The sequence below is a fragment of the Thamnophis elegans genome, chromosome 9 (genome assembly GCF_009769535.1).
Source record: "Thamnophis elegans isolate rThaEle1 chromosome 9, rThaEle1.pri, whole genome shotgun sequence".
Taxonomy (NCBI): domain Eukaryota; kingdom Metazoa; phylum Chordata; class Lepidosauria; order Squamata; family Colubridae; genus Thamnophis; species Thamnophis elegans.
In genome coordinates this window covers 73,961,564-73,983,069 of record NC_045549.1, presented here as the reverse complement: position 1 = coordinate 73,983,069, position 21,506 = coordinate 73,961,564, and the positions used below count along the sequence as shown (strand labels likewise).

The 21,506-nt window shown below is 46.8% G+C and overlaps 1 protein-coding gene across 1 annotated transcript in view; it reads right to left on the bottom strand.

The window, feature by feature from the left end:
* LIMCH1 (LIM and calponin homology domains 1) overlaps positions 1-21,506 on the bottom strand; it is a 156,028-nt gene that overhangs the window by 18,290 nt on the left and 116,232 nt on the right. The window contains exon 8 of the mRNA XM_032223520.1: positions 19,865-20,123. Within this exon, the coding sequence (XP_032079411.1) occupies positions 19,865-20,123 (259 nt within the window). The remainder of the gene's footprint in view (positions 1-19,864; positions 20,124-21,506) is intronic.

Sequence of the window (21,506 nt, the reverse complement as noted above, 5' to 3'; positions counted from 1 at the left end):
CAATTCTCCCTTGAAAGACTGTTTGCTGGGATTTTGCTGGATGTGAATGAGAGGAATTCACCTTCGCTTAATAAAAAAAAGGGGTTTTGTCGGGACAAGGCGTCTGCTTGGTGATTTTGGGAAGCCCAGGTCAGAACACAAGGAGCCAAGGATGGAGAGGATGTCACAGAGCATGTGTCAGGCCTGTAGCCAGGTTCCTTTTGGGACACACTTCTATCTACTATGCTGTTTCTATAGTGGGGAAAGGGGAGGGGGGATTGTACGGAGTTAGATGCTATGTAGCCATAACAACATTCTTTCTAGAAAGACAAGGTCATCCTTTGTCTCTGCACCTGGCTGGAACTGGATGGGTGGAAGCTGCCAGCGTGGCAGTGGGAGATTGGACCGTGTGATGGGCTTGTGGATGTGGGGGGCAAGATCTTGAACTTTCAACTGGGTGGGGAAAACTGGGTAGCCTTGAGATTTGGGTTTTCCCAAATGTGCCAACGTGGCTCTTTTAATAAATTGGAACTTTGAGCAATCCTTTGCCTTGGATTCTGATTTACTTTTGGGTGCTGTTCGGAACCCTGAGAGCATGCATTAAAATAACAATTAAGAGATAGAATTTCTCAGCTATTTGCGCTTCTGAACGCCACTCGGGCAGAAGAGGACACATGTCCAATCTAACTGAAGACAACTGCGAATGGGTATTTTTGCAGTAGACTGGCACCAACAAATTATATATATTGGCTTTAATTAAAGGAATACTTGTTTCGAGGGCTACACATTATGGGTGGCCAGCGTATCATCGAGACCGCAAAGGGCAAAATAAATAAAAGATTTGTGCCATCCAAAGATAGAAACAAGAGCAAGCGAACAATTTCTACATCCGTGAATTCCACCTGCACCTCCATTTCACCCGTCAGCGCTTGTGGCTGTGCAGCCCCTTTAGTAGATTGTAATAAACGTGCGTCCCCCGTGGCAGGTGGTTTTGTTTCGACTAATTTGTACCGGAAGAAAAATTACTCGCATCTTTGGCAATTTGACACGCAGGAGGTTGTCAAAGATGCGGAATAACAGAGTTGGAAGGGACCTTCCGTGTTACTTCTGGGGAGTAACATAGCTGAGGCACGGCAATCCGCTTTGCTGCACCAATCAGCTGCGAGGATATAGGTAAGTACAGCGCAGGGGCAGGCGGGAGGGCAGGCAAGCCCATCTGATCAGCGGAGTGGACTGGTTTGCCTGAACCGGTCCGAACCAGTTTGCCTGAATCGGTCCGAACCGGTTTGCCTGAACTGGTACGAACCGGTTTGCCTGAACCGGTACGAACCGGTTTGCCTGAACCGGTACAAACCGGTTTGCCTGAACCGGTACAAACTGGTTTGCCTGAACCGGTACGAACCGGTTTGCCTGAACCAGCCCAAACTGGATGAATCTCACCCCTGAGCAAAGGCAGGCTAACTGAAAACAGAAATCTTGTTGTGTACGAATAGATAGGGAAAGGGAGTGGGGGGACAACCCCAGAATAGGTTTCTGACCTCTTCGCTTGTTCTTCAGTCCTTAGAAACTTTTCCTCGTGGTTGGTTTGCTTGGAGAAACGAACAGGAACCAACCGCCCTACGCTGGATTCAGCCTGCGCTGAAAGAGCTCCAGTGCTTCTCAACATAGTGTGCTCTTTCTCCGGATTCTGAACCTTCTCACTCTCTGTATCGTTTTTCTCCTCCTTGCGATCTTTTGCTATTAACGAAGGCGCTCCATGACCAGGTTGGGTCACGCAAAGCCGCGAGGGACTTCTGTTAAAGCAACCACGAGCACCGTTTATTCTCTTAGTAGGAGGCCGAGCCCGATTCTACAGAACTGCATGCAGCCCAGGTAAAGTCCTCGAACTTACGACCCACTCTCGACTTTCCCCCATGGGGAAAAGTGGCGATGCATTGCACAACACCGGGATGCTTATCGTAAGTGAAAGCCAAATTTTGATCACGTGAGCGTTAAGGAGGCTGCAACGGTCGGTAAGTGTGAAAAAAGAGGCACAAGTCACTTTTTAGTGCCGTTCTAACTTTGAAAGGGGCACTAAATGACTGGCTGTAAGTTGAGGACTAGAGTCTGCTTTGAAATCTGAGAAGCAGATCTAGAATGCACAAGATGCTTGTAAGTCGCTAATGGTGAGAATGCTTTATCCTGGGGAGTCCATGGGTTTTAAGCTCTTTGCAAACTCACGATAGGACTCACCAAATTGCTCTTAGAAAAGGGGTCCCCGACTCCAGGCCAATCCTTAGCATGCCAGAAACCGGGCCACACAAACAAGCGAAGCCCCATCCATGGGATGCAGGCAGCACACAAAACCGTGCCCCCTCCGGTCCACGGGAAAAGCTTTCTCCATGGAACCGGTCCCTGGTGCCCCAAAGGTTGGGAGAGCGGGGGAATGCCTTTTAGGTAATCCCCAGTATAATAAACACCTAAATTAAGTACAGCCATGTACAAATCATGACATTCATTATACATTCATGTATCTACGGCAGGGGTGTCAAACTCAATTTCATTGAGGGCCGCATCAGGGTTGTGTTTGACCTCGGGGGCCAGGGAGGGCGTGGCCAGGGTAGCCGTGGCCAGCACGAGGTCACTAGTGTCGGGGAGTACCTGTGGAGAGGCCGAGCGCTGTGCCAGTGAAAACGGGCTCCCGAGCTTCGTTTTCGGCTGCAGCGGCCTCCTGCAACCCTCCGGGTCTCCGTTTTCACTGGCAGAGGCACCGTGGGCTGGTCCTTTGCTATTTCCAGGGCAGCACCACGAGCCAGATCTAAGCACCTCATGGGCCTTGAGTTTGCCATCCCTGATCCAGGGGTGAAATTCAGCCGGTTCTGACAGATTGTGGAGAACCGATAGCGGAAATTTTGAGTAGTTCGGAGAACCAGCAAATACCACCTCTGACTGGCCCCAGAGTGGGGTAGGAATGGAGATTTTGCAGTATCCTTCCCCTGTCATGCCCACCAAGCCATGCCCACATAACTGGTAGTAAAAGAATTTGAATTTCGCCACTGCCCTTATCTACAGTATCCGGCAAAAATTATTTGGAGAAATGAAGTCACGATGCAAAACCCAAGCCAGACAAATGAAGCGAATGACAACTTCCTCTTTCTTCTGCGCTTCTGCGCAACACAATAAGCAAAAGGACACAAACATATACGTACAACTATGTTTTCCTCATCTTATGACACAACACGCGAACCTGCAGAAAATCGGCTGCGAGTGTAAAGCTTTGGGAAAACTAAGTTAAAGCGTTTCTCCGCATGTCTCTTGTCTTCTTAAAACTTTTATCAGACTGGTTATCTTCTGCTAGAGCTGGGGTGTCAAACTCAATTGCATTGAGGGCCGCATCAGGGCTGTGTTTGACCTCGGAGGGTCTGGCGGAGAGGTGGGTTCCTACCAGTTCGCACCAGTTTGGTAGAACTGGTTTCATCAAATCTATTGAACCGGTTAGAAGAGGTTCCACCAGTGGACCCGGAAAGCAGGCCACACCTACAGAAGAGGTTCCAAAATTGTTTGAAACCCACCACTGGTCCTTGGATATGATTATTCTACACTATCATGCTCCTATTTATAAAACTCAGTGCCTCTGTGAAAGGCAAGGATGACTACTGCGTTTGTGGTGCAATCAGAACATTGTGTGTGTTGAAGTTGTTTTAACGCAAACCAAAGATGCCTTTTAAAAAACAAGTTTACATCATATTCTTATGCATGCCAGTGCTGTGTGTGAGGTAAGGTGGTTCTGAGAAGTGTCGTCGGCATCTTCATATCCGGTCACATGGGCGGCAAGCCACTCCCATCCGGTCACATGGGCGGCAAGCCACTCCCACAAAGGAGGCCACACCCACAGAGTAGGTTCGAACAATTTTTGAAACCCACCACTGGGCTGGCGTGGCTGACTGGGTAGGTGTGGCCAGCTTGAAGCCACACACTGGGCGTGGCGAGCGGGTGGGGTGTGGCTAGCTGGGTGGGCGTGAGCAGCTTGATGCCATTCTTCAAACTGCTGTCATGTTTCCTCTTTGTATTGGGTAGACTAGGCCGAAGCCACGCTGGCCCGATATTTCCTTTTCGAATTGGGCAGACCAGAACGAAGTGATGCTGGTAGACCAGGCTGAAGCAACACGGGCTGGTCCCTTACACTCTCCAGGATGGCCCCATGGGCCAGATCCGACCACACTCTACCCCGGATCCGGCCCTTGAGTTTGACACCCTTGCACTAGAATACGATGGCACCAGATTGGTTTCGATTGGCCTCCCCTCGTGTTAAATTCATTCTTTCTCCTTAAGCAATACCCCTCAAACTTTTCCATGCAAAAGTAGGTGTAAGTAGCTCACAATAACTGTTCTGCTTTTTCTGCTTTCGGCTGAAGTTTTGGCTCCCTCTGACCAACCACTTTTCTTTGGCGCTTCATCGGAACATTACAAGTCGCTAAATGGGTAGCCGGGTTAAGAGGACTTATCGGTTTCGGAAAAGTCCCGAATCTTCTAACCATCATATCATCTCTTTCAAGATCTGGGAAGCGGTCGTCTGATTCTTCTTCGCTATTTTCTTGACGCTCACTCAGAGTGCTGGAAAGTTTCCTCCAGGCCTCAGCGCAAACATCCCGGATTGATGACTTGAGCCCATCGGAATCGGGCAACGATATTTCGCTAACGTTAAGAGAGCAGGAAAGAAAGAGAGAGAGAGAGAGTGGAGGAGGAGTAGAAATAATGAAAGCCGCACGGAAAGGCGAAAGAGGAATCTTGACTTATCTTTCACAAGGAGCATCAAAGGTTTTTTAACGGTAAGGTCGAAAGAAGATTTGCACCCGTGGTTTACATAACGGGAAGCTTAGCAAACCTGAATACTTTGCATTCTACGTCACCCAGAAGGAGGAGGAAAAAAAACACACACACACACCCTCACAATGGCATGGACCACTTTTAAGATATACACTTCAAACGTTTCCTGAATGGAAAGCAGAGAAGGAATATAGAGAACCTCGCCAAATGGCTAAATTTGCAGAATTGACTGCTTTGATTGAAGGACAGAACACAATTAATTTTGTTTCTACCTGGTCTTTGGAAGTTTCTTTTTCTTTTTTCCAAAGAATTATTTTTATTCTCTTACATGCCATTTTAAGTATGCATTCACACAACGGTTATTCTTCTTTACATTTATCATTCTTATACGTTTATTATTTCACCTAAGAGGTTATAATATACAGTTTCCGCGGCTTTATTTACCATCCCTTCCTCCTTTTGAAACACCGCCTTGTTTTTCCCTTTATTTTCTTAAAAACTTTTGGAAGTTTGGAACCTTTTTGGCCGTGAATGCCCAAACTGGAATGTGGAATGTGTTCGTCCTAAATTGTACAGCTAAAAGTCTGTAGAGAGATTCTCGGTCATCCCTGCTTGTCCCGAAGGTGCTTTTTCGCAAGGCAACTGAACTTCCCTTTTTTATCTTTGGAGCAAATGAGTAGCTATCTGCAAGGAATATAAATCCTTCCATTCCCTACTGGTCCAGTCAGAGCTGAAGAAGCTTCTTGGACAAGCAATTTTATAAGATATGGGACTTGTTTTATCAGTGGCTGGGGGATAAAACTTGGAAATGAAAAAATGTTTTACTCATGTTTCAACTGAAGGAGTTAAATGATAACACAATCATGCTGTGAAATAGATTAATGACGATACAATGAAAAACTGATACACCTATGAACTGAATACTTTAGAATTTTTTGTTTTAAAAAGGATAAGGATAACAACGATCTTATGCATACTTGATAGAGGATTGGTGATATAATGTATAACCTTAAGAACATATTACAATGATATCTTGTTGTTGATAAATAATTTTTATAAGGGAATAATTAAAAATTGGTATATATATATGTAGCGACTATTTAGAATATTGTGTTGAAAATTGAAGGAATAAGATTTCTGTTTGAAGGTGTGAGGTACAAGGATAACAATGAACATAAGTATAGCTGATAGTTGATTGCTGGAATTATGTATAATGGAAAATAGTGATATATAAATATAAATGGTTGGGGAAAAAAATATTTTCTTTCACATGGGGATTATATAAAGGTATATTGTTATCAAATAGATAACAAAGAATGTAAGGAAAGTATGATTTATTGGGGAAAAAAATAATACTAATTGTAATTGAACATATACTGTGCAATGAAAGTGAGGCATTTAGTTAAACTAGATGAAAAACCTGTGATGGTAAATGTTATTCGAGAATATGGATGTTAAAACACCTGTAACCAGACGACATGCTGTATGTGATGATGCTTTTTTTTCTTTTTTATTGTTGTATGTATGTGTTGTCTGTGTAATAAAAATAAAAATTTATATATATAAAAAAGAAGCTTCTGGGATGAGAAGCGAAATGTTTTCAAAGAAACACACACAGACACCGATAAAAGTCTAATTGCCGTTTGAAAAAATCACATTTGGGACTTCCTTTCTGGCTTCCTCCTCCTTCTCAGCCCAAAATATAAAAAAATTGGAAGCGTACAAAAAAGAAAACAAGAAGCAAGAAGCAAAGTTTGGATGAAAAGGCGAAGGGGAAATAAAAATAACATTTGCAAGGTTAAACATTTAAGGAGTATCTGGACGTGGGAGATCGGAGAAGCCGATGCGAGGGAAACAAATAATACGGTGGACGTTGAGTAATAATAAAAAATATATATACTCCTCAAAGCTGTGGCAAACAGAGTCAGAAAAATGACAGATAAGAGTTCCCTGAATAGCAGCCCATTCGTTCCCCAACGGAAGGTGGGCAGAGGGGAAATCTGGGGAGTGTAAATTTACACAGGGACACTTTCCAAAAGTGAGATTAAGCCCCCACCGTCCTTCCGCTACACTTGATAGTAAAAGACTGCCGTCTAGCCCAAGTCGCTTCGGATATCTTGCCATGCAAGATGGGACAGAACGAGGCCTGTTGTTGTTACAGCTGCTTCCTGAACGGGGATGCCAGGACGTGGGAAGTTTTGAGATCCAGACATCGGAAGAAAGCGAAGTGCTTTCTATTCAGGGCTACAATCTTAACAATTAAGGGATTTCCCTGGTTACTGCACAGATGTGATCAGAAAAGGATGGGAACGGCCTCAAAGGTGGACCAGGGTGCTATCTTTAGCCACATCACCATCCTCCTCCTCCTCTTTTAACAACCCCATAATCCCTTGCGGGGTGGAGTCTGGGCAACCGGATGGTGCTTACTGGCCCGATGCCCTTCCTGTTGCCAATACAGAGTTCTGTTTGGCAGATATATTCTCATCTTGCCCAGAGAGAGAAATATCGGCCTCCACCTAGGATCGAACTCACAGCCTTCTGATTGTGAGGCGAGAGCGCCACCTCTAGGCCACAGCATCCTATCTTTAGCCACCAGGGGAGGGGGATTAATCCCCTTATAGCTTATAGAAGGATCAGCATCCTAGATTCATGAAGCATGAAAATGGTCCTCAACATGTTGAGGTGAAAATTCATGAGACATTCACTAAGCGACCGCTCCATTTTACGACCTCCCTTGCTGTTCCTGTGACATGAATTGCCGCGGTCGTTCAATGAGCAACCCGGTTGTTAAGGGAATCTGGCTTCCCCCGTTGACTTGGCGGGTCAGAAGGCCGCAAAAGGGGATCACGTGACCCTGAGGGTCATAAATAGGAGGCAGTTGCCGAATTTCGATTCGGTGACCATGGGCAAATGTTGCAACGGGCGTTAAAGGTGGAAAAACCGTAAGGGACATAAGGCCCTTTTTTCCCAGTGCCGTTGTAACTTTGAACGGTCACGAAAGGAACTGTTGTAAAATGAGGACTTTCTGTTTGTCTCCTGCAAACTCCATTCCCCTTTCGCTCCTCTTTTATTTCCTCTGTGGGGGGGGGCATTCACCGTCCACCTGTGGCCTTACTCCCAAGTCGACCCCTGTTCTTTAGCTCTTCCCTTTGTCTGGCAATTCTGCGCATGCCCACACTGGGAACAGGCTCCAGCTGTTCTTCTGCCTCACTGATGTCTGACTCCGAAGGCAGCTGATCACTGGCATACGGCTCTGGCCCCCTCTCTGCCTCCGACACCGAGCCCTCCTCAGAGCCTTCCCCAGACTCCAGGACTGGCCCATCTTCCTTCCCAACCTCCTCCCTGTCTGAACTTGTTACTAACTTGCTAACTGCAGTGATTCCCTTCACAACGGAGGCAAGAAAGGTCGTAAAATTGGGGCAAAATCAGCTTAGCAAATGTCTCACCTCACAGCAGAAATTTTGGGCTCAATTGTGATGGTAGGTCAAGGACTTATCTACATTAAGATTCCGGCTACGGCATCAGAAATGCGACATTATCTTCCTCTAGGCCGACATACCTCATTTCCCCTGAAACTTTCAGTCGATCCCAGATCTCTTTATCCTTTGGGGTGATCGAGGCTTTCCCACAACTCAGAAAGTCCGCTTGAGAAGGGCTGGCCTGGGTTGGTTTCTTAGCCAGGCCATGGCTGTGTGTCTCAAGAATTTTTGCTGGGCCTTCGTCCTGCAAGGATGGTTGGTCTTCCTTCAGCGCTTGGCCGATGTCTCGCTTGGCCGACGTCACGGGTACCTTTTTCCCACTAGTGTAATATTCGTCCCAAAAGGCATCGAAAAAGGATTTCATAGGACGAGACAAGGACAAATCACACACCATCAGTGAAGTCCCAACCTTACAACTTGCAGCACTGCATTAATTAGGAGCACAGAACCATCGCCAGCTGTTTACCTCTGGAGTAGTATCCGCCATTTTGGGGAAAAAACACCACCGTTACCCTGACTACGATGATCTCTGTTATTTTACTGGGAAGTTTTAGTATGGAGTTTCCCCCCGATGTTTACAGCTTTGCGGACGGGCGGGAGATGAGGGGGAGAGAGGGGGGGTTCTGTGCGTGAGCGGCCAGCCAGTACACGTGCAGCTCCATTTGCACAAGCGGTGTGCACGCACGCCTGCCCCTCGCATAAATGGAGCGCGGGTGCCAACGCACCCTCTGCTTGGGCAAGTGAAGAGGTGTGTATGGGCACGCTCACCGACCGTTTCCACACACCGGTTTCAAAATCCTCATGACTAGCATCCCCTAACCCTAACCCAGCATCTTCGATAACATCTTTAATTCAGAAAAGGCAAAGATGTAATGTGAAAATAGAGAGGGTACAGTTGAGCTACTTTAAGATCCTAGAACAGCGGCCCCCAACCTTTTGCGCGCCAGGAACCAGTTTTGTTGCGGCCCGCCAGGGGCCAGTGGAGCTGGCAGTAGATTCGGACAGTGAGGAGATTGGGGAGGAAGATGGGCCAGTCCTGGAGTCTGGGGAAGGCTCTGAGGAGGGCTCTGTGTCGGAGGCAGAGAGGGGGCCAGGGCCGTCTGATAGTTATCAACTGCCTTCAGAGTCAGACATCAGTGAGGCAGAAGAACAACTGGAGCCTGTTCCCAGGAAGACAAAAGCTAAAGAACAGGGGTGGACTTGGGAGTAAGGCCACAGGTGGACGATGAATGCCTCCCCCCCCCGGAGAAAATAAAAGAGGAGCGAAAGGGGAGTGGAGTTTGCAGGAGACAACTAGTTCACTTAATTGGTTCATGACTCTCTGAGATTCCTTGCCAAGTTCTGCAGAGATCGGCTTGGCAGCTCTCCAAGCCAGATAAGGTCTGTGATCATAAATCCTCCCTTGAAAGACTTTGCTGGAGGTGAATGAGCAGAATTCACAGGAAATTAATCAAAGGGGTTTTTGTCGGGACAAGGAGTTTGCCCTTGGGAAGTCCCGGTCAGAATAGGTTCCGTGGAGAGAGGGGGACCAGAGGGGGTATAATTGCACCCATTGCCTGCGTTTTGGGAATGGGGCTTCGCTTGCCGTGGACCGGTGTCGGGCCATTGACTGGAGGGTTGGGGACCCCTGTCCTAAAAGGTCCAGATTTAAGGTGCTCTCTACAGCTCCAAACTCCGCCGAGTCAAACTATCAACGCCTTCTCCTCCACTAGGTTTACGGCGATACCTAATTTCGACAATCACAAAGCCTACTTTCCCACACTCTCGTGAATTCAGAGTTTTGTTCCCAAATATAGCAGCTGGTGGGAGTTTTTAACTGGCGCTAAGAGCTTTGCCAAGGCCGAGGCTGGCATCTCTTGACAGTCCTGATATGTATGTTCTTCAGAGACCTTTCCAAGATATGACTCATTTCGGAGAGGCAGACTAGAAAATGTTGACACAGCGACTCTGTCCCCCGAACGAGACATTTTTTATCTGCCTTAAAAGCCGCTGAAACAGGCAGATCTTGGGAAAGATATTTTTTTCCCCCCTGAAACTCGCTGGGAGAACTGATTATCCCGCCATTTGGCAGAAGGACAGACCTATTCTTTATGCCCAATGAACAAATAAACAGAGAATATTATATTTGTGACCTCTAGGAAGGCTACCATTTGACAATTTGCTATAAATTGTACCTTTGGGTTTTGAAGAGGGGAAAAATGCATTAATTTTTCAGAGAGAGAGAGGGGGGGAGAGGGGGAGAAAGAAAGGAAGGAAGGAAGAAAGAAGGCAGGCAGGAAATAAAGAAAGAAAAAAAGAAAGAAAGAAAGCAGGCAGGCAGGAAAGAAGGAAGGAAAGGAAGAAAGAAAGAAGGAAGGAAGGAAAGAACAAAGGAAAGAAGAAGTAGGAGGGAGAGAGAAAAAGGTGGAAAAGTTGAAGGGTGGAAGGGAAAGGAGGAGGAAAGGAGGAGAAGGATGGGAGAGTCAAAGAGAAAGAGAGGAAGAGAGAGGGGGAAGAAAGAAAGAAAGAAAGAAAGAGAAAGAAAGAAGGAGAAAGATGGGAGACAGAGAGAGAGGAAGAAAGTGGGGGAAGAAAGAAAGAAAGAAAGAAAAAGAAAGAAGGAGAAGGATGGGAGACAGAGAGAGAGAGGAAGAGAGAGGGGGAAGAAAGAAAGAAAGAAAGAAAGAAAGAAAGAGAAAGGAAGAGAAGAGGAGAGAAAGAAAAAGGTGGAAAAGTTGAAGGGTGAAAGGGAAAAGAGGAAGAGGAGAAAGAGGAGGAGCAGGAGGATGGGAGGGAAAGAAGGAGAAGGAGGGGAGAGACAAAGCGAAGGAGAGGAATTGAGAGGGGGAAGAAAGAAAGAAAGAAAGAAGGTAGAAAGAAAGAAGGCAAGAAGGAAGAAAAGAAAGAAAGAAAGAAAGAAAGAAAGAAAGAAAGAAATAGGAGGGAGAGAGGAGAGAAAGAGAGTAGCGACCCGGTTGTTAAACGAATCTGGCTTCCCCCTTGCTTGTCAGAAGGTCGCAAACGGGAAATCACAGGGACATTGCGACCGTCATAAGTATGAACCAATTGCCAAGGGTTTGAATTTTGATCGGGTGACCATCAGGAGGCCGCAACGGTCGTAAGGGTGAAAAATGGTCACAAATCACTTTTTTTGGGTAACACTGTTACTAAAGGAATTGTTATAACTTGAGGACTGCCTGTATTTATGTAACATGGCCGAGTTTATATCCGTGTCCAAATTCGGCTGCGGGAACCCCGTGAGATATAAAGGGATATCAATGGCGTTTGACCTCATCCTACTTTCAAATTCCATTCCTGCCACAAACACAAATAGGTGCCCACACCTCAGACATTCCCGATTTTTTGTGTGTATCTTTCTTTCTTCCCTTCGATTCCGATCTTTCTTGGCGGAAGGAGGCAGGAGGAAGTCAGTAAACGGCAAGGCAGCTTCGCGGCGGTTGAGTCCCGCTCTCCGTACGGCAAAATCGTCTTTCTCTAGGTCGGGAATTCTACCGTCTTCGTCCTCTTCAGAGCCCGTATCGTTTTGCGGACGGCACCACACAAAAGGGTTTTCTTGGCGGAGGATGATGTCCGGGGTGAGCTCTTTCCCTTGACACGCGGGCTTCGGACTGGAGCGCCGCGAAGTGAAATGAGAAACCCAGATGTGAAACAGACCAAGAATCCCACCGCTCTTTGTTAAGGAAGACAAGAATAAATGTGGCGTGCATGCTTTTTAGTGGAAACAAATCTGATCTGTCACTCTCTCATCGTATTCCACTACAACGCCCATAATCCCCAGGCATGCAAATTTTGGGACCGTTGCTGGAGATGATGGGCGTTGGAGGTTGAGGCATCTCCATGCGGCAAAAGCTGAAAATCCATGCATAAGACACGCAGCGGCGCTAAGGTTTTATAGCTTTAATAAGAGGACCAAGCACAGACACATTAAGGGGTGGCATCTTTTAATATATATATTTTTTTGAATATCACTAATCTCAGATACGGGTTGTCCTCAACTTATGGTCACAAAGGAGCCCCAGACGTTTCTGTCGCTAAATGAGAAATTGGATCGGCGAGTTTTACACACACACACACACACACACTACGACTTTTCTTGCTGCATTTATTAAGGGAATCCCTGCCGCTCTCAAATTAGTAACACGGTTTGGAAGTGAATCAGGTTTCCCCACCTTGAAAATGAGGAAATGAGCCTGAGGGTGGGGGTCAAAGCTGTCATCAGTTTAGAATCACTATGCTCTCACAAGGGACCCAAGTCCAGGCTTCATGGATTTAACTGACCCTTATCTAGCGTTGAACCATTAATAGATCAGATATGTACATGCATGTAAGCCTCCTGCTGGCCAGCTGATTTTCAAGTCTCTGACGTGTATCGGTGATGGGTTCCGGCCTGGCGTCACCCAGGTCTCCAGAAGCGTTCGCGATGCTCCAGTGGCTTGGCGGAGTGTCGCGCAGGTGCCGTACACACCATGCACGTGCGCGGAAGTGCCAAACGCTTAAAGGAGAGGTAAGGCGCTTGGGCGGGCGGGTGGGCCCTCCGGAGCACTGTACCGGAATGGTATCCGGTGCTCCGGGCAGGCTCTGGTACGCCCATACAGGGGCGTACCACCTGTAACCCACCACTGACGTGCATGCATAGGGGGTGAAGTGCATGGGTAAGGGACACGGGGGGGGGGCAGCCTGTTTGACATGTTTGTCCCCCTCGCAGTCTGTTTTTGCTCCCAGGAGGCTGCAGAAAAAGTGGGTTTCTACCGGTTCAGACCGGTTCGGCCGAATAGGTCATAACTTGGCCGGGTATGCGCCCGAACCAGTCCTATCGGCGGCGCCTTTTTGTTTCTGCGCATGTGCTGAAGCAATTTTTTTTACCTCTGCACATCAAACTTGCACCTGCGCAAAGCGTGCGCCCGAAAAGTGCATATGCGCCTGATGCACATCCCTGAGCAAATCGGCAGTAACAGAAGCAGGAACCCACCCCTGGGATGCAGGGAGGCCTACTAGGGTGCCTGGGGGGGGAGGTGAAGCGCGCATGCACGGGGTGTGTGTGTGTTAAGGTCTGGGGGGGCAGAGAGTGCGGGAGAGTGTTGCACACACATTTCACTATGGGAGTGGGTGTGCACATGTGTATTGCCATATGCCCTCGCTTTTGGCATGAAACGACACAAAGGTTAGCCATCCCCGGCCTACAAGCTGGGCCAGCTGGCGCATAAAAGAACACCCTTGTTTATCTTTGCATTTATTATGCTAACTCGCACATCTGCCACAACGCGCGACTTCCAGACAACTTCCCCTTCAACACTAATTGTTCAGCTGTCGTTTCCAAAGTATTGTGGCGGGACTCGCCACGAAACATTTTTACACCTCAAACGCTCAGAATAATCAAAGTAGCGAATTCCAGGGATATCCTCACGTTTTTTTTTTAAGTTTTTTCCCCCCTTTTTAAAACTTCCATAATTTCTGGCTCGTTGTGCCCAAGCAATGTACCACTAAAGTTATAAAGTCAGGCAAAATTGGGACTCCGTTTCTAAGAGGGGGGGGAATAACTTAGAATCTGAAAACTTTGGCAACTTGCTCATTTAAGTAAAGGTTTCCCACAGCAGTTCAACAAAGTTGGAATGATCTCTACTAGAGCTAAATAAAATCTGAATTTGTGCGGCTGGGGGGGGGGGATGTGAGCGCATATGCCCACATGTGTTATGCGACAAGGCAGAATCCCTCTGTACTGTAAGCCACTCGGTGGCTGCAAAATTCTGTTTAGATCAGTGTTTCTCAACCTTGGCCACTTGAAGATGTCCGGACTTCAACTCCCAGAATTCCCCAGCCAGCTGAAGTCCAGACATCTTCAAGTGGCCAAGGTTGAGAAACACTGGTTTAGATCATGGCCGATACTGCTGTATCTGACCTCAACCTACCCTCTTTCCCTGAAAATAAGACCTCCCTGGATAATAAGCTCAACCAGGCTTTTGAGCGCATGCGCTAAAATAAGCCCTTCCCCCCAAAATAAGCCCTCCCCTAAAATATTTAAACGCACGGGCAGCCGGTCCATGCCATTTCCTGGGGGTGGAACATGCGCCCTGCGTCCCACATGCGCCTGCCATCCACGAGGAACAGCCTCGCGGAGGCCGCTCCCGCAAACACTAGCTACTGCGCCCCTTCTCTTACTGGCGGCCCAGCGACGCTAGGGCTGGCAAGAGTGCGCCAGAAACAGAGACAGTACTTCCGGCCTTCTCTGGATCAGCTGATGTGTTGGCCACGGGCACCTCAAAAATAGTAAGACCTCCCCGAAAATAAGGCCAAGCTCTTTTTTCAGAGGGGGGAAAGAAAATAAGACCCTGTCTTATTTTAGGGGAAACACAGTACTACAGATACTCCTCGGCCTCCAACAGTTAGTTCATCGAAGAAGCTTCTTGGATGAGAAGGGAAACATCTTCAAGGAAGAGCAGTGGGCTTTTTAAAAAGCTGCTTTGGGACTTTTTAAGTTAGCCTACTACCCTGACAGAATTGTGCTGTTGTAACTTTGTCACTAAATGAACCGCTTTGAGTCGAGGATGATGTGTAACTTCCAAATCTTTGTGAGATGCCTCGGAATCCTTAAGACCGTAAAAAAAACACACCAAACTATACAAGATTGTGAAAGCTTTCGTCCCATCGCACCCGGCTTCTTTGCAACTCTTTGCCAGAGTAGCAGCTACTGAGTTAATCCTGCGCAGCTTCTGGAGAACAATTTGCTCTCAGTCCGCCGTACGGCTTTTCCCTGGCTGGCAAATTTGAGCCTAGCACTTACACTGGCTTGTGTCCTGGCGAGCGAGGTCAGTTTCTCAACTAAATCTGAACAAAAGTCTCCTTCAGTCAAGGTTGACTCCTGCAAGCTATCCTCTTCGTTCAATTTTTTTCTCCCCATAATCGCCTTGTGGTCTCCTTTGCAAGTCTTACTAAGGACCAACTCAACGTAGCTTCTTGGCCCATAGTCACCTATAGGTAGCCCTCGACCTTCCACCACAATCAACTTCTTTTAATGACCCCGTAATCCCTTGCAGGGTGGAGTCTGGGCAACTGAATGGAGCTAGCAGAGTGGTGACTGGCCGGATGCCTTTCCCTGTTGCCAATATGGAGTTATATTCCGCAGATATATTCTCATTGTGCCCAGAGAGAGAAATATCTGCCTCTACCTAGGATCGAGAACTCACAGGCTCCTGATTGTGAGGAGAGAGCTCCACCTCTAGGCCATCACACCACTCGACCTTCCACCTCAATGGAGCCCAAAATTTCTGTTGCTAAGCAAGACAGTTGCCAAGTGACAGTTGCCCTGTTTTACGACCTTTCTTGCCACCGCTGTTAAGTAAATTACTACAGTTGTTTAGTAGCGTGGTCATTAATCTAATCAGGCTTCCCTATTGACTTTGTTTGTCTGAAGGTCACTTGACTCCGGGATAGTGCAACCGTCATAAATATGAGTCAGTTTCCAAGCATCTGAATTCTGATCACATGATCATGGGGATGCTGCACCGGTTGTAAGTGTAGGAGATGACCAGGCTGAGCCTGAGGGAGGGGTCAAACACGTAAGAAGTCTCAAGTCCCTGCGCGCCCACAAGAGAGTCCAGCCCACCTTGAATGCCTTATTATCTCCCGCTCATTTCTCTTAACTGTTAGTTGGTCAGATTCTTGTAGAGAGCTTAAGCTTGCAAAAAAATCTTTATACTGATTTGAACTGCCTGAATCTCCTGATTTCCCTGGGGCGCTTGACAGTACGTGTGAAAAATGCTCATAACTCCTATTTTTCAGTGCTATTGTAGCTTTGAACGGCAATTACATGAATTGTCGTAAACCGAGAACTATCCGTTAGATCCTTCCATCTGCTGGGATAAAACAAGACAAGAGGAAAGGGACTCACGCTCACCCACGCGCCTAACCTCTCCCATGATCACACTTCATCATCGGTCAAGTGTTAAAAATGCGTTAAAAGTTCATAAATTATAATGTAAGTTATGAACCTTAAATTACAATGATAAATTATAATTATAAGTCAATACTCCAGTCACAATTGGCACAGAATCCTCGCTCACGATCAACTACAGAATGCTATTTTCATGCCGTAACAGAGAAGTAGAAACAAGCTCCCTTTTTCGTTTTTAGTCGTTCTGGTTTGGAAGACGTCCTCCCTTAGTGTGTTTCTCGATTAATCCAAACACAAGCGTCACACAAAAGCACGCCAAAGATTTAGAACCGTTTTAGTCTCCTCACGGCAATCACAACCAACACAGGCAGTGCCACAAAGTCGGCGATGCGAAGCTTCATGTTTCTTGATAAATAAATAAATAAATAAATTGCAGGCGTTTATTGGGTTAATTTGGGTTGCTATGAAAAGGGATATGACCATACGTTAAAAACAACAACAACAACCAACAACTGGAACACACAGCAAATCATCATCTCCTTTTAATGGCCCCATAATCCCGTGCAGGGTGGAGACTGGGCAATTGAACGAAGCTATCAGAGTGTTTACTGGCCGGATGCTAATCCTGTTGCCAATGTGGAGTTTTGTTCGACAAATATATTCTCATCATGCCCAGAGAGAGAAATATCTGCCTCTATCTAGGATCGAACTCACAGCCTCCTGATTGTGAGGTGAGAGCTCCCCCCTCTAGGCCACCGCACCACTCTGGAACACACAGCAAGTGTTACAAATGAAAGGCATGCCGGGCTAAGCCTCTAACCTGCCGCCAGAGCGGTGAGCTGCTGGCCTGATCTTAATACCAGCCTGTTCCAACCTTCTCAGCTTCCCGATTTCCTCTGGATCTTTTTTCTCATTTTGGGGCGCAGCTGTTTGGTTATCAGAACAGGTGAGAAACTGGTTCTTTGGAGCCATGTCTGTCCGCACAGGCTTCGCGGAGGGGGAGGAGGACGTCATGCTGCTGCTCACGAGGTCCCCATCGAGTGGCACCATTGGTTCTTCCTCTATGGTTTCAGGATGCTCTTTGCTATCGAGTTAAAGGTAAAGGTAATGGTTCCCCTCGCACATACATGCTAGTCATTCTCGACTCTAGGGGGGCGGTGCTCATTTGCGTTTCAAAGCCAAAGAGCCAGCGCTGTCCGAAGACGTCTCTGGGGTCATTTGGCCGGCATGACTCAACGCCAAAGGCGCACGGAACGCTGTTCCCTTCCCACCAAAGGTGGTTCCTATTTTTCTACTTGCATTTTTTACGTGCTTTCGAACTGCAGAAGCTGGGACAAGCAATGGGAGCTCACTCCATTATGCAACACTAGGGATTCGAACCGCCGAACTGCCGACCTTTCTGATCGACAAGCTCAGCGTCTTAGCCCCCGAGCCACCGCGTTTATATAGAGTTATAGAGAGGTTATTAGGGAATGGGAGAGCTTGTCAGAGCCAACTCGCTGCGGCCAACTGAGACTACCGTCAATTCTCCGCAGAGCCATTTAACAATTCTATTTCATTATTTAAAATAAATACAAATCATGTTAATTTTTGCCATTCACATTCCATTCTTCCCCTCCTTTTGCATGATGGGTCCCGTCGCAACTTCTACGCTGCGATGGGTCGGGGCATCCACCACCCGCGATGCTCCAGCTGTGGAGTGTCACGCGGGCGCCGTGCACTGCATGCGGAAATGCCCCGATCGGTTCAAATAGAGGTAAGGAGAGCGGGTGGGCCCTCCGAAGCACTGTATCAGAATGGTCCCTGGTGCTCCCAGTAGACACTGGTAGGCCCGCACCGTGGCGTACGGCTGAAACCCACCACTGGAACATGGGGATGTTTCAACAGTCATAAGTGTGAAAAATGGTCATTCTAAGTTCCTTTTTTCAGTGCCGTTGTCAACTTTGAGCGGTCACTAAATGAACTGTCGTAAGTCAAGGATTGCCCATGTTTGGGACTTAACATCTGGGAAGGAAGGACGAGAAGCAAGATGGAACAATGGTGGAATAAATGCGAGATTTGGGGGAAGTTGTTGAATAAGGACCACCGGAGCAAATTTTCAATCACACGGTCAACATCCCCGCCTTGACCTCCAACTTGAGGATATTGGGTGGGGAGGGGGAAGAGAAAGAGAATATTGGAAGGTTTTGAAAACATCCAACCAGCATACGAACGCAAAAAAAATAGAACAACCGTCCCAGAGAAACTTTTCAGAACATCTGGAAGAAAAATTCTGGACTTCCAACTGCGGGAACCGATAGCAAAGCTACCCGTTTCCGAAACCAAACTGCTCACAACAAAGAGAGGGGGCAACCCATATTCCATCGACGGAGAAAAGCCACACTGGTGATGTAGGATTTTCAGGAGAAATTCATTTGAGACGGCTACGGAATTGTTGGGCACGAGACGAGCGAGGAAAGACGTCGGTGAACCGAGCAGGCCCTTTACATGTCTTTGTGGGGGTCCCTGGTGCTGTCTGAAATCGGGTTTTTTTTTCTCGCAGGCGTTACTCAAAAGAGATAACTTCATCAAGGGGGGAGGAGGAGGAGGAGAGGAGAAGTCAAGGGGGAAAAAGAGGAGGAGAAGAGGAGGAGGAAGAGGAGGAGGAGGAAGAGGAGAAGGAGGACGATGACAACTAAAGGGTCCTTGAGGTTTCATTGCTTTCTGCAGATGTTTCATGACCCTACTAGGGAACATCATCAGTGCTAGAAGGGAGTGGGTTTTATGGAATGGAGGAGAAAGGGAAGGGGAGGAGGAGGAGAAGAGCAGGAGGAGGAAGACGACTGAAGAGTCCTTGGAGTTTCATTGTTTTTTGCAGATGTTTCATAACCCTACAAGGGAACATCATCAGTGCTAGAAGGGAGGAGGAGGAGGAGGAGAAGAGGAGAAGGAAGAAGAGGAGGAGAAGAGGAGGAAGAGGAGCAGAAGAGGAGGAGGAAGAGGAGGACGATGACAACTGAAGGGTCCTTGGAGTTTCATTGTTTTTTGCAGATGTTTTATAGCCCTACAAGGGAACATCATCAGTGCTAGAAGGGAGGAGGAGGAGGAGAAGAAGGAGAAGAGGAGGAGGAAAAAGAGGAGGAGAAGAGGAGGAGGAAGAGGAGAAGAGGAGGAGGAAGAGGGGGAGGATGACAACTGAAGGGTCCTTGGAGTTTCATTGTTTTTTACAGATGTTTCATAACCCTACAAGGGAACATCATCAGTGCTAGAAGGGAGGAGGAGGAGTAGAAGAGAAGAGGAGGAAAAAGAGGAGGAGAAGAGGAGGAAGAGGAGGAGGAGAAACAGGAGGACGATGACAAGTGAAGGGTCCTTGGAGTTTCATTGTTTTTTGAAGATGTTTCATGACCCTTCTAGGGAACTTCATCAGTGCCAAAAGGGAGTGGGTTTTGTGGAATGGAGGAGAAAAGGAAGGGAAGGGAGAGCAGGAGAGGGAGGAGGAAGGGGAGGACTGGAGGGGGTCCTTGATGCTCTCTGAGCTTGGTTGGTTTCTCGCAGACATTTCATTACCCAGCTTGGTTACAGCCTCAGTGCCCCAAGAGAGGAGGGTTTTCTCTAGCCTTCACCAAGGACCCCACAGCTCAACCCTGAACTACCAAATATTCTCTTCTCTTGAGGGAACCTCTCCACAGAGGACACAACTTGGCCCTCTGAAGTTTGGTCAAGGAGACCTTACCTGAAAGGCCGCTCTCCTCCTCCCCCTCGCGGAGAGGCCGTCGTGCTCCAACTCTTCCGGAAATCATCTCGCTCGGCTTTCTTCTTCCTGAGCGGAGCCGGGATATAGGCAGTCTGGTTACTTTTATTGGGAAGGTACTGGTTAAAAGGCACAAATGATTTCGGCTCACTGTAGGAGGTCCGCCGAGCCGACATGTCATCCTTCTTCATGTCCGGCAGCTTTCGGTGGGGCAGGTCCGACTCCGAATCGCTTCCTCTCCCTGTTTTGAAAACAAAACAACACCGTAAAGGTTCCAAATGGAACCGAATGGGTGCGCCACCCTCAAAATAAGTCCATTGATTTGGCCACAATGGGGTCATTCTTCACTTCCTGGTCTCAAAAATGTACAGTCTTCAGACTGGCGACATGAAGTAGGGCTGTCTTGCTGTTCTCCTTCTCATCTTTCCTACGAATGTGTTTCCCCGAAAATAAGACCCCCGAAATAAGTGCTTGGCCTTATTTTCGGGGAGGTCTTATTATTTTTGAGGTGCAGGAGGCGGCCAGCGTGGTCACCTTATGGATGAATATTCCTACTCCTTATTCTATTCTATTCTATCCTATCCTATCCATATTAGTATTCCTATTCCTATTCCTGTTCCTTATTCTATTCTAGTGTATTTCTCCATTCAATTCCATTCATTATTCTATTCCGTTCCGTTCTGTTCCGTTCCATTCCATTCTATTCTATATTTCCATTCAATTCCATTCATTATTCTAATTCTGTTCCATTCCGTTCCATCCCATCCCATTCTATTCTATTCTTCATATCAATATTCTATTCTCTTCTGTTCTGTTCCATTCCATTCCATTCTATATCTCCATTCAATTCCATTCATTATTCTATTCCGTTCCATTCTGTTTCGTTCCGTTCCATTCTATTCTATATCTCCATTCAATTCTATTCATTATTCTATTCTGTTCCATTCTGTTCCATCCCATCCCATCCTATTCTTCATATCAATATTCTATTCTCTTCTGTTCCGTTCCATTCCATTCTATTCTATATCTCCATTCAATTCTATTCATTATTCTATTCAGTTCCATTCCGTTCCATCCCATCCCATCCCATTCTATTCTTCATATCAATGTTCTATTCTCTTTTGTTCCATTCCATTCCATTCTATTCTATATCTCCATTCAATTCTATTCATTATTCTATTCTGTTCCATTCCGTTCCATCCCATCCCATCCCATTCTATTCTTCATATTAATATTCTATTCTCTTCTGTTCCGTTCCATTCCATTCTATTCTATATCTCCATTCAATTCTATTCATTATTCTATTCTATTCTGTTCCATTCCGTTCCATCCCATCCCATCCCATCCCATCCCATTCTATTCTTCATATTAATATTCTATTCTCTTCTGTTCCGTTCCATTCCATTCTATTCTATATCTCCATTCAATTCCATTCATTATTCTATTCTGTTCCATTCTGTTCCATCCCATCCCATCCTATTCTTCATATCTGTTCTGTGCAGTTCTGTTCTGTTCTGTCTCGTCCCATCCAATCCGGTCCCATCCCATTCTTATGCAGAATTTGTGATTCACCAATACAGTGGGAAAAAAGGATGAAATCTTAGTTAATATATTAATATAATTT